Source organism: Pyrus communis, chromosome 12 (genome assembly GCF_963583255.1).
Source record: "Pyrus communis chromosome 12, drPyrComm1.1, whole genome shotgun sequence".
NCBI lineage: Eukaryota > Viridiplantae > Streptophyta > Magnoliopsida > Rosales > Rosaceae > Pyrus > Pyrus communis.
In genome coordinates, this window is record NC_084814.1 from 23,370,284 (window position 1) to 23,384,397 (window position 14,114).

The following is a 14,114-nucleotide window of genomic DNA, read 5'->3' on the forward strand; positions in this document are numbered from 1 at the left end:
ATCAATCCTGGCTAGCATATAAGTCGGAGTCACCTATAGTGACCTGTACGACTTATTCATATCTCATCAATCCTGGCTAGCATATAAGTCGGAGTCACCTATAGTGACATGTACGACTTATCCATATCTCATCAATCCTGGCTAGCATATAAGTCGGAGTCACCTATAGTGACCTGTACGACTTATTCATATCTCATCAATCCTGGCTAACATATAAGTCGGAGTCACCTATAGTGACCTGTACGACTTATTCATATCTCATCAATCCTGGCTAGCATATAAGTCGGAGTCACCTATAGTGACATGTACGACTTATCCATATCTCATCAATCCTGGCTAGCCAATAGCTCAATAAGTATACCTGCACACGAGTCGGAACCACCTAAAGTGGTCTGTACGACAGGACTGGGTGTAAATAAGTGCTACGATCACGTGAAAACTGGGCGAATAATCGCGGGTCACCTACGAGTCGGAACCACCTAAAGTGGTCTGTACAACAGGAATGTGCACCTACCTTGAATCCAAGGTGAGCATAAGGTGCGGGAGGTAAACATCACGTGAAAGACTGTGCCCTGGCCACAGACGGGAGTACTAACACCAGGGTGCAGGTTTATGAGCTCTCAATGCATCTCAATATAACATATGCAAGTCGTGGCAACTAGTACGACAGTATCCAAATTGCCTAACACATAACTGTAGTCATGCTAAAACGCAATCGATTCAACTAGTACCATAAACTCACCTGAACTTACCTGGGTGTCCTGAGTTCACCTTTGCACTTGAAAGCATTCCCAATAATTATATGCAAGTAATATACATATTGATATACCATGATGCAATCTAATACTCAACCATGTCGAAACATTCTCAATTATAAACAATACGGTGTGAAATGTACAATCAATAACGCTCTACTCCCGAACTACTTATTTTCAGGGATAATTATCCATAATAACCCAATTAACACTAATTAACTAACTAATTCACAAACTAAAACTTGTCTTTATCAATTTCCTTCGCATTACTCAATTTCCCAAATAGGGCTTTTGTCTCAAATATTTTATGGTTGCATCTAACGTCTTGTTAGACTGCCTACGTACCCTAAACAGGGATCAAGCCATTCGTAGTTCATATAGTACTTCAAGCATTCACAATAATTATATATGAAAGTAATATGCCTAATCAATTTAAAAGTGTCGATAGAACTCTCAATAATATGCACAATAAAAAGGAAAAGATCCACTCACCTGGAGTTCACGCTATACTTCTCTAGCGCACGCATCGAGGCGTCCTGAATGATTGGTCCCTGTGACCAATTATCAAATCACATCTCAGAACTCTTATCCGTAGAATATGTAATTCACATAAAACACAACCTCAACGACATTCTAAAATAGTTTGAGACTCATTGACCACAAGTCAACCGTCGATCAAAGATCGACGGTTGGGTTTACAACCCTGTATAACTTGACCCGGAAGATCCGCATATCAGATTTCCGATCCGCAACTCCCAACGATCCACAATATGTTTCTAGAATAACATATTAAAATTTAATTACGATCCAACGGTCAGATCTCCGTCAATTGCCTAAAACAAGTGGCCGTGAACATTTATTTTACTAACTTACATATCCAATTCAGGAAGATCCGTAAGTCGGATTCCCGATCCGTAAATTCCTATAATCTTTAAATATTACGTATTATAATGTATCCAATTTTGATGACGATCCAACGGTCGGATCATCGATTCACATTTTATCAAGTACCGTATCGAAACGAATTTAGGTTCCAACTATCAACCTACGTCATTCAAATGACAAAACTGAATTCAAGACATTTGACATAGCCTAAAAATAACATTGGCGGCCCACTGGCCACGCGCCGCCGCACGCGCCGCCGCGGGTGGCGGTCGGCCGCCCCGACTCGCCGGAAAATTCAACTATTTCCAAAAATTCTTAAACTTCACAGAAATGAAGATCTCAGTGAGTGGAGCAACTTTCATACCTGCCACGAAGTCCAAAAGTGGACGGAAGATGGTCAATTTTGCCCACGAAGCCGGCGGGTGCCTAAAACTTCCCGACGTCGATTCGTCGTCTACGGTGGTCCAACGGGGTCAAGGTTGGTTGGGTTTTGCTCCTGGGATGATGGGCTACAAAGCCCAAGTGGTGGCATCGGCCATTGCTTTGCCGATTTGCCGGAAAATCGAGAAGGGTGGCCGGAGCACCATTGATTTTCGTCAACTTTCGTGGCCTTAAACCTCCACATCCCATGGTTAATCAAGGTGGTTCTTGGGTGGGTTTTGTAGAGGGGAATGAGAGCTTCAAAATGGTGGTGGTGGCATCGAAAAACTCCACCGGAGTTGGCCGGAATCGGCCTTGGAAAATAGGAACCCGCGGTGGGTGCGGGTGGACGAAAACCCACTTCCTTTTTTTTTTTCTTTTTTTTTTTTTTTTACTTCCAATTCTGATTGGGCTTTTCCCCCAAAGGGAGGGGGGGAATTCAATTTAAATAAACGCTAAACCTCGAATAACCAATTTCGAACGTCCGTAACTGTACCGTTACAATCCGGACTCGCAAACAGCTTTCGCCTATACGTTTGTACCAATAAGCACTATGAGGATATGCTAAAAGTATAAGTCCCACATCTCTCGAGTCGATGGTCAACGGAAGTCAAAGTCCTTGCCTCTAGGGCAATTTTGTAAATTCACGCTTTTAAAATAAAATAAAAACGTAAAATTTGGAACGGGTTGTCACAACTGGAGCAAAAAAAATTGTTTTTAGGTTAAACTCTAAATTTTCTAGGTTTAAAAATTTAGGTTTTAACCCAAGAGATGGAAGGGGTCTAAACCGATCGCTATCCACTAATGCATGTATTCCATGCGGCACATCCTGAGTTAGATTCACGACGTTGGTGAACCACACGATGGTGAAATGCCTCTTTGAGTCTTCCTAGCCCCTAAAAAGATAGATTACCGTGGTGAAGCCACCAACTAATCCCTTTTAAACAATATATATATTTATTTATTTTTAATGATTCTTATTTTCGTGATCATTTAAATAAGCTTAGATGGGATCACTTAATCAGATAGTGAAAGGAAACCCTTTTGAATACTAATATTGCTAAAAATTTAATTATAAGGTAAATGTGGGTCTGATTATATAATACTTACATATATTTAATATAAAATATCATAATGTGTTATATTAAATATATGTATGTATTGAGTCAAAATTCGTGACGAATTTTCGTGATTATATTTTAGTGATTGCCATTAACTGTAGCTGTATTCCATTTAAAGGAACTAACCCATTTCATTTTCTGTTTCATTTTCTTCTAGAGGATTAAGATAAGTCAACCATTAAAGGAATGTCTAGTACGTGCATGTCACGATCGAATGCAACAAACGACCCCAAAATACTGCGTTAATGAATTCAACTAGGAATGCACGGGCAGGTAGTCACATACATATTACATACTTAAGCCTAAACACTAATCACTAATCCCCTCAAGAACAAAGGGTTGAGTTTCTTTTCAGTATTTTTTCATAATATAACTTTAGAAAATTTGGTTTAGGCCAATGAATAAATTCTTATTTCAAACATATGTCAATTAACATTTTATTTAGTAGCATATATAGGTCAGTAGAAACAATTATCCCCCAAACCAGCTTCGTACTTCTCTTTATTGGGTAAGTGGGATTCTATCAGTGTTTATGAGAGATAATGAGACACGAACTCGAGTTTTAAGTTGACACTGTTATTTAGAATTAGGTTTAGCCAAATTAATTAAAGTAGCGTGATTCTCCAGTGCACAAAATTTAAATTTTCTTCCCATAATTTATAAAGTTAATGTAAAATACTGTTTGCGTCAAAACCAAAAAAAAAAAAAAAAACAAAAACAAAAAACAAAAACAAAACAAAACAACAACAACAAAGTTGGATGTTTTCGCCCATTTTACTACAACTTAAGAAAAACCCAAATCGTGTAACTAGCAAGGTCCATCCAGTTATAGGTCCATGAATATCTTGGAATATCAGTCCAAATTTAAATAAAAATTAAAAAATTCATTGAAAAATAAAAAAGATAAACATGATTTTATTTGAATTTTTAGGAACATAATAGTAATGAGAAAGGACAAGGGTAGCTTTTTGATCATAAATTTCCCAATAGGCTCCTCTTCTGATATTTTTAGTGAAGATCTTGGAAATTCGTAAATCGTATTTATTCATCGTACATCATGTGATCAATTTTTATCAGATACAGTTTGTATTTAATTTTAAATAAAAATATTTAAAATAATTTATAACCGTACGATATACGATGAACATATATGATTCACGAATCTCTAGAATCCTCACAAAGAGGATCCAGATTCATAATTTCGAGTTGAAAACTTACACAATCATAAAGTGAATCGTCCGTATAAATGGTGGTCCATAATCCATACGGTTCATGAACCTAAAGTTATTTTAATGTACGGGATCATTAAATTTGTTTTCCCCTTTGCACTGCAAACGTAATGCAATTATTGCCATCCACGAAAAATAAGCTTTCAAATTAAGCATCAAATTTTCTGCCCTCTCCTGGATGCCCCCGACCATAAGTCTTTTTTTTTCATTATGAGATTCATACTCTCAACACGTCTCTTACATGTGGCAAATTTTTAAGCCTAATATGTGGACAACCTGCTTTGATACTATGACGAAAGTTGATATTCCACCATAAAATCAATAGGCAATATGAGGAGTAACCCAATTATGTATAAGCAATGCAATTTCCCTTCTTTTTCCGATGTAAGTTTCATACTCTCAACAACTATATATGGCCTTATACCACAAAGGCATGCATGCATTTTTAATTTATTTCACCTTTTATATATATGTTCTAGTTTCAACTCACTGAAGTCTCAGGACTGATCCTGAAATATGCATGTACATGCTATAATAAGGCCTTACACAGTGTTGAGGCTTATTTAAGAAGGCTTTGTTCTAGACAGAAAACATCCCAAAGGAGAAGTAGATCCTGGGGAATACTTTGTTGTTCCTCTAGCAGCTCCAAAGTGTTGGGTCGATCTTATGTTGAAATGCTCCCAGCGGTTTAGTTCTTCTAGTTGTTGTTGGCGCTTCCTAAGACTTTTGAGGTGGTGAGTTAATGTCAAAAAGGGCTTGGCATAAGAGCTTGAAGTGTGGGAGCCAAGGATCCACAAGTTTATTAAACTGTCTCTAACCAAGGGCCAAGCCAAAGGGCTCGTGGACCCCAGTAGACAAAAAAAGGCCAAAGGGCCAACCGGTCGGCCTAAACCAGCCAGCCAGCTGGCCCTGGGCGGGGTTGAAATTCAAATTTGCAACTGCTAGCTGCTGACGTCAGCTAGCTGTTTTTTTTTTTTTTTTTTTTTTTATCAAAATTTGTTTTAAAAATTGTAAATATTTTTTTTTTTTCCATATAACTTCTTAAACCATTAAACATTACATAACATTAAGTAACATGAAACAACATTAAACAATATTAAACAACGTTAAATAACATTAAACAACATAAAAATTATACAACATAAAAATAAAACATTTAACAACATAAAACTTAAACAATATTTTTAAAAACATTTAACAACATAAAACTTAAACACCTACTTCATGCTTATTTTGGCCCAAAGATGTGCAACAAGATCCTGTCGTAGGTACTTGTTTGTGGCACGAGAATGAATTATTCTATAGCACCTCATGTACTCATTTAAAGACATACTACCAGTTCTTGGATTGAAAGGCAAATTAGGCCTATCATATATTTTTGCACGAGCGCTTCTTGACTTATTTGGACCATATTGGTCATCATTGGAGTCTCCATCAATATACCTATCTCGCTCATCCTCCATAATCATGTTGTGTAATACGATGCAAGACATCATGATGGAGTCCAAATTTTCTCGACTCCACCCTATTGATGGTTCACTGATGATATTCCACCGTGCATGTAGAACATCGAAAGCTCTCTCAACATCTTTCCGATATGCCTCTTGGTGTAAGGTAAACAACTTTTTGGCATCATTCATAGGGTTTAGAATTGATTGGACAAGTGTTGCCCACTTTGGGTAGATGTCATCTGCCAAGTAATACCCCATATTGTACTGACGGTCGTTGATGTAGTAGTCAAGTTGAGGTGTTTTTCCCTCTGTCAGGGTATTGAAGAGGGGTGAACGCCCAAGAATTGTAATGTCATGTTGGGATCTAAGGACTCCAAAGAAAGCATGCCAGATCCATGTGTCATACGAGGTAACCGCCTCTAACACAACAATTGGTTGTTGGCTTTCTCAACCATCTGCAGAAGCCTCTTTGCCATCCGGTGGGACAGTTCTTCCAATCCCAATGCATGCAGTCTAATGACCCTATCATGCCTGGAAACCCATGGTCCTCAGAATTATGAAGGAAACAATCCAGATCTTCTTGATTTGGCTCACAGAGGTACTCATCTTTGTAAAGCTGAACAATTGTGTCACAGAATTCAACAAGATTATCAAGGCATGTAGACTTAGACATGCTATAGGCTTCATCCATCAAATCAGTTGGGGAGCCATAGACCATCATTCGAAGTGCAACAATAACCTTCTGATGAGGTCGAAAGTATGGATTGACCTGCTGGACATGACGAAGTAAACACTCGAAGACATGACCCCTCATCCAGAAGCGATGTCTAAAATCCTCTTATGTGTACACCAAGTTGGGGTTGAAGTAGTTATTCATCAGATTGGCATGTGTCATCGCTCTATTTCATGGTTTGTAAGAGCGACCAGCAACAAAGCCACCTCATTGAGGTTGTTCCTGAGTTAGCTGACACACCATGGTTGTTGCTCTGTTTTGTGTGTTGTACCACGCTTCATCTTCTTCATCGGACTCCTCATCTTCTCATCTCATTTGCATCCATTTTTCTTCTAATTTGGAATTGGATAAGGACCCCCAGTTGGAATTTGAAGAGGATCCAAAGTTGGAATTCATTGCAAACTTGAATTGAAAGAGATTAAATTCAAAGGTGTGTGAATTATAACCCAATATCCACCCTATTTATAGCCAAAAAAATTTCAAATCCAACGGCTAGCTAACGTCACACCCTTTTAACTACATGGCACTAAGCTGAATTCATTGCAAACATATATCGTGGCACATGAAAGGAGAATGTATATGTCTTAGGTGGATAAGCTAAATTAGGTTATTGTCATGGACAATGCATGCCTAAAAAGGTGTTGGAAATTATCTCATTTGCTTATCCGGCGTGAGATCACTCCAATTATGGCTTGGACTTTGGTGCTCCCAAATTGAGCAAAGTCTCCATTATCGTAGAGTTTCTATGGGCCTTGTGGACCACCGTAACCTTCCACACCTCAACCCCTCTAGCAAGCCCTGAAACCACATGTCTTGGGTCATGTGAGCTTGGTAGGTGTCGGGTTTAAACGAATGTGCTCGGCATGGCGTGATATATATCTTTGTTTGGCGTGACATGATAATTAATTAAAACTTATGTAAAACTTTGCTTAACTACTAATTTTCAAATAAATTATGATATAACTGGAATTAGCATGAGGCCATACAACCGTAAAAAGCAATGGGCCCTTAATCCACTTGGCCCTTCCGTGAAATTTTTTAGCCTTAACACACAATAGTTTGAGCGACTGTGATACCTATATATACACACAACATGAGTTTGATAATTATAACATTATTGCTAAACTAGCTTGAGCTCAATATATTGGCATCACACCTATGAATTTAATATATTGCACTCATGAGTATATTGGTATCACTTTCAAATTTTCTGCCTTATTATAAAAGTGTGATTTTTATATCAGTCCAATATATTGGTATCACACTTTTTTTTTTTTTGGGTATAATGTAAAAAGCGTAAGGGCACTGGTGGTAGGTTCACCATTTATAACTTTCTGACTGGAACGTAACCACTGTATCTATGATATTAAATCATAAAATGATGATGGAGATGTAGGTAGCTAGCTGCATGTTCCCTTTCTTCCTCCTCTGATGAAGAGTTCTAATACTATGACCAATACTTTTCAGTCGACCTTATGTTCGTATTAAATATAGATCGATTCCCCAGAATTAATCAGTCTCTCCGCAATGTTTCTGAGGCTAACAAATGCATTGAAGAAAGGAAATAATGACACAAAATCTTCTGTAACTTGTTGGTAGTTAGTTAATTAAGAATTTGATGAAGCATTGCGTGAAGAATATGTACGAGATATAGAGACATATATTCATATTCTGGCCAAACGCCAAGGCCCCCAACAATTTCCAATTATGATGCGCAATAAGTCAAAGGCCATCATGACAGTAATAAATGAATGATAGTCCAGTGAAATTTATGGTGTATGGTAAAGAAATTCTATGATCATATATTGTTGTATACTTGCATGGATGGCTACTAGCAACTGAAAGCGTTTTGATGTGATGCATGCATGCATGGTTTTGTGTATATATATTTAGGGTTTAGGCAACACGCAACAATCGTAATATGAATATATTTAGGGTCAACTACGGTTAAATTTTGGTTGGAATTGGCTAAATAATGTGCTTTGCTTTCTGCACTCCAGTTAATTTATTTTTACGTAGATGTCCCGTCGTTCAATTGAACGAAAATAGGTTTGGTACCAGTTTCGTAGAATTTTGCAAAACCATTAAAAACGTATGTAACATGTTTGTGAAAATTGAATGCAATGGTTCAGTTTCTGCAAGATGTTTTCATGCTCGGTAAGAAAATAATGTAAATCATTTGAAATTGGTCTTATTATTTTTTAAGTCTCATAATCAACTCTAGGTCAATAAAATGAATATCTCTATTAATTAATGAAATCCTCTTTATTAACAAAAAAAATGGTGAAAAAACTAATTAGTCTTCTATTACAAAAAAAAAAAATGATGGGCAATAATGTAATTTCATACGTCCAAATTTTACTATTTTTTATTAAAGCATCACCTACAGGTGATGTTAAATAAAAAAAAAACCAAAAACAAAAACCTCCCATCCTCCCCCCCCCCCAACGTTCTCTCTCTCCCCCTTTTATTTTCTAAAAAAATGTGCTCATACACACAAAGTGTGTAGGCAAATGATAGTAAATATAAAAGCTATTCAACCTATTATTATCAAGTTTGTGCACACAATTAGGAGAAAGTAGGGATGACAACAGTTCGGTTTGGGGACGGAAATGCTATATTCATCTTCATAACCACGAAAACTAATCATATCCATAACCGTCAATTAACCATCGGGTAACGGATTCCCCATCGGTTAATGGTTATACCCATCTTCGTCAATACAAAAAATATATTTGTTCAATTGACGCATGATAATTTAGTAAATATTAATTTCGTCATTAAATATTTGATGTATAAAATGATTTAATGAATGAATCTTGTGGAGCATAAAAATTAAAGCTAAACATTGATAATGTTGGCTGATTTTTGATATCTCCCATAAGTATTATTGGTCTGGATTCTCATAGATTTTGATTTATATCAAAACTTTTTAACTTGCCCACAGGGCAACTTTTGTATTCTGAAGGTAATGGATTCAGTGAATAATAAATAAATATATATTATATAATACAATTATATTATATATAATTCGGTTCAGATTCAGGGACGGATATGGATTGTTGACCCCTATAACCATATCCAAAACCATAATCGGATATTATTCACGGTTTTTCCCCATATCCAAAATATACCCGAATATTCATACCCAAATCCAATTCATTCGGACGGTTATCCACGGTTATCAGTTTTAACGGTTAGAATTGTCATCCCTAAAAGAAAGTCTTGAGTGATACTGTCGTATGGGGCACACACTCCTAAAGTTGTGGGATTAGAGAACATGTTACCATGTTACTGCATTCCTGAAGAAAAACTTCTTTTCAATGGAGGTAATAAGTTCTTCTCTTTGTAAATCTCTTCACAATAAGTCATATAATTACGAGAACATGGGTGTTTACCTCGGTGACATGGAAAACTTATACGCATTCATGGTACGGATTGAAAGGTGTTTTGAGTTACAGTATATGAAAAAGGATTACATTTACCATAAGATCGAGAGACTCTGCAATGCATGCAAGATGCCCTAGTACAGTAATACTTGTAATATTATTTGATCTCTGGTCTCTCCATCAGGATTATTCAGGACTGGTACTTAAATATGCTTCTGGCCTGTTAAAAATTTAATATTGATAGTACTCCACAGCAGCTATTGTGATAGTCTGCTCTGATCTTTCCCCTATACTTCACTGTTGATTAAGAAGAGTTTCTTTGGCACTGAAACCTGGAGATTTGAGTTCTCTCATAATCATGATATATATGGTGCTGTGTCTGCGTGCTAGCTTAGCCAATGTGAAGAAAATTGAGGTTTCAATATGGAGAGTAGCACAAAAGCTCTTATAAGCTTTCAAAAAGTTTCTCTTTTAACTGATGTGAGATTCTTTTACCTTCATAACCTTACACGTTTTGTCATGTGTGACAGATTTTCAAGCCAAACACATGGACAAAGTGAATTGGGTGACGTGGAGCATGTGTGGCCGTTGGGCTTCACACGTGAGTCAGTCTGCTCTGATACCATGAAGAAAATTGAGGTTCTATAAGACCAATTGACAATATGAGGAGTACCCAACCTCTTATAATCCTTTGCAAGGTTTCTCATTTTACCGATATAAGACTATGTTACCTTCACATCTTTAGATAATGTACGTGACTAATAATGGTAATAATGGGGTAGCTAGAACTTGGAATATGGGAAAAATCACAAGTACCATAACTCTCTGCTATGAGTTATCACCCAAAGTGGATCAGGAATTCATCATCAAAGTTACAGATTGTGGTTGCACTTTTGCCACTGTTACACTATTATACTAGTCTCTCAACCATCAAATCAAAGTGGAAATTATTGTGGTAAACTAGAGCACGAACGTTTGATCAGACTCGGAGTTGAGTCGTAACAATATTGTACTTAAAGATGATGCATGGAAAAACTTGCAAACTTGGCCATATTTGATACAGAGAAGTTATAGTTCACAATGCAATATGCATGCATGTTGACAAACTTCTCTTCTTATATACGCTGGCTAGCTTTTTAATTCATTTTTGGGACATAAAACTCTATCATACATGATGGTCATCAAGTTAATTAGTTATCAGTTTTTGTTTAGTGATTGCTTTTAGTTAGAAAAAATGAAAACTAAAAATTACTTTTTAAGTTTTCAAAATTTGGAGTGAATAGTTTTCTTTTTTTTAAGAAAAAAGTTAAAAACAAAACTGAAATAGTTATTAGTATGATTATCAAAAGGCTCTTGGACAAAAAAAAAAAATTTAGCTTAATTATAATAATGGTCCCTGAAAACATTTACTTAAATGTGAAAGTGACCAACTATTCATATTCTAAAACCATCGATCTCAAACAGAAAATGCATGCATAATTGCGTATGAATCCATTTACTATTGAATTAATTTTTTTATACAATCAACCAACAGAAAAGGGATCCTCTTCGGATCCCTTCTACCAAATCCACCCAATCATCCAATTCGAGCATTTGAAATTTGATCCAATTGCTAAAAACATGGATCCTTTTAAAAGTTATAATGACTTTAGCAGTTTGATCAAATTTCAAGGGTCCGGATTGGGTGGATTTGATGAAAAAGATCTGAAAAGGATCCCCTTCCCAACCAACGTGGTATCATAACATTAATACGTATATTATATATTATATATATAAATTAAACGGAATTTTTACTTTATCATCTTCAAATTTATCAAAATTTGTTTTTTACTACACTTTTTTCGTCTTATTTTTATATTTAAAGTTACAATTTCTTGTCAAAATCATACTTCTCTTAGTCTTTTTGTTAAGTTCTCCATTAAACAATAAGGTGACAGGTTTTTGACCCATCAAAAAGTTTAAAATTATCCAAAACTCATAAATCCTTTTTTATTACTTAAAAGAATCATAAATATTGGAATTTTTTTTTTAAATTAAAATACAAAAAATAAAAAATATTTTCTCTGCCACTCCCATTATCTCATCCTCACTCGTGCAACCTCCTACACAACATTCCCACCGCCACCGGAATCTCCCCCACCCCATACGAACCTGACCCACTCCAACTCTACACCAACGCAAGCGCAACCCCCTTATCCTTATCCCGGCGGGTACTCGTCCCACTTGTGTTTATCTTCCCGTCGAACATGTTCGTGTAGTTCACCTCTGTCGCGTTGTCCAAAACGTCATCGCTTGGCATTGTGTAGCCGAGTCTTGGTACGAATTGATTATAAATGAGAATTTGGTTTGGCGGTGAATTTGAGAATTGGAGTTACAATGACTTGTCGTAGGCGGTCTAGAATCGACTTTGACTTGGTGGACGCATGTTGGGGGCTTGAGCGCTGAGAGCAGATGTGCGATGCTCTGTCTCAAAAGTCTAATCTCAGCCCTTGTGGACCAGAAATTTTTAGTTGTGATGGAAATACAAGTGGTACATCACGTGTTTTAATAAGAATGGAGGGAAATTTTATTTTTTAAGTTATTAACTTTTTAGCACATATATCCCACCATTTGTTTAGTGACACATGATGTACCATTCTGTGTACCGGTCACACTTGTGGACAGCCTACGCCCTAGGTTAAACGCTCCCACTCGCCACTCCTCATAAGAGACGAGAGATTTTTCGGTGTGACCGTCACACGAGGTGGTACATTATGTGTCCATATATAAATGGTAGAATATGTGTGTTAAAAGGTTAATAACTTAAAAATTAAAATTTTCCACCACTTACATAAAAACACGTGGTGTACCATCCATGTTTCCATCACAACTAAAAATTTCTCATAAAAGACAAAGGAAGAGGGTGAGATTGTACTGGTATTCGAAAAGTGCAGGCAAAGATTTTTTATTTTTTTTCCAATTTTGCAGGTTTTCGAAATATTTTTTGGTAAATAACTAATTGAGTTTATTTGTTGACTTCTTTGATTTTTTTTTTTTTAATTTTTATGTCACACCATCTGTTGATTCTAAAAACTACAAAGCTTATGTGGCGCTTAAGCCGAATAATTAATGAGCTAACTACGTCATTCGATTAATGCGGGGCGTGCCAACTTGTCGGCCAAGGAGTAAAATTTGTTGATATTGTGTTGAACGCGCTAATAACTTCTTGATCTTGCAACTATGAGCGAGGAAGGAACACGTCTTGGCTTTCGGGTTCTTGAGCCTGAAGACAAGGCTGCTAGTTCTGCGAAGTTCACGAATCGTCAGCGCCGGGTTCGGTTTGAGTGATTATATTCGTAAGAGTATAAGCAAGTCGAACCGGTTCCAAACTATACAGACACAAGTACTCAAAAGAGATATATGTCTTGATGGTAAATGTGGTTTGACTGTTAGAATGCCGAACTCTGAAACTCACTTGTGAGTATCCAATCATAAAATCACTCGGTGTTCAATGTGCCAAATGTAGTAACTTGTAACACCTTACTTCGCTGAGAAGGCTAATAAGATGACCTCTGCCAATAAGGATTCGGAAACTCTTCTCGACCGAGACTTCGATAGGTAACCAGTAGAGCTCGATGCAGTGTTGTTTATCCAAACTGAAGGTGCTCCTTGGTCGGCTGATTTTACGGCAACAGTGCTGTTTATCCAAACTGAAGGTGTGTTGGCGGAAAAATAAAAAATAAAAAATCTCAAGATGTTTGAAAGGTTTGCGTAGACAATTTGTGTGTTGAATTAAAGAGGGCTTTAGTTGTCTGCCGTTTGGTATTTATAAAGATTTGCATGCCCAAGTCGCGAAAACCCAATCCCAGTTGCACTGTGTCTCTAAGTCTTTATTGGTTGCTAACCTCACGTTTTTGTCAATCAAAACTTGCTGTCATCTTGCAACTTGATGCAATCTTGTTTTGATGTTTTGACTAAATTATTGGCATAATTCCAAGGATATCCAATGGTACTTTTATCTCATCATCATGACCTTTATCCACACATGCATAATAACCTTCTGCCCATGTGCATGCATGATGACTCCTTTACCAACTTAAACTCTTAAAAAGTAATTCTAATTGATAAAGTATAATCACCAATTCCTAGATA

The 14,114-nt window shown here is 36.7% G+C and overlaps 1 protein-coding gene across 1 annotated transcript; it reads right to left on the reverse strand.

Moving 5' to 3' along the window:
* Positions 1-6,261: 6,261 nt before the first annotated feature.
* LOC137710216 (uncharacterized) lies at positions 6,262-6,675 on the reverse strand. Its single transcript, XM_068449156.1, has one exon. It carries the CDS (start codon positions 6,673-6,675, stop codon positions 6,262-6,264), a length of 414 nt encoding a protein of 137 aa, XP_068305257.1.
* Between the last annotated feature and the right edge of the window lie 7,439 nt (positions 6,676-14,114).

Bases quoted from the DNA above. Each gene is read 5' to 3' on its own strand.
- LOC137710216 (XM_068449156.1), bottom strand. From the start codon at position 6,675: ATGAGGGGTCATGTCTTCGAGTGTTTACTTCGTCATGTCCAGCAGGTC.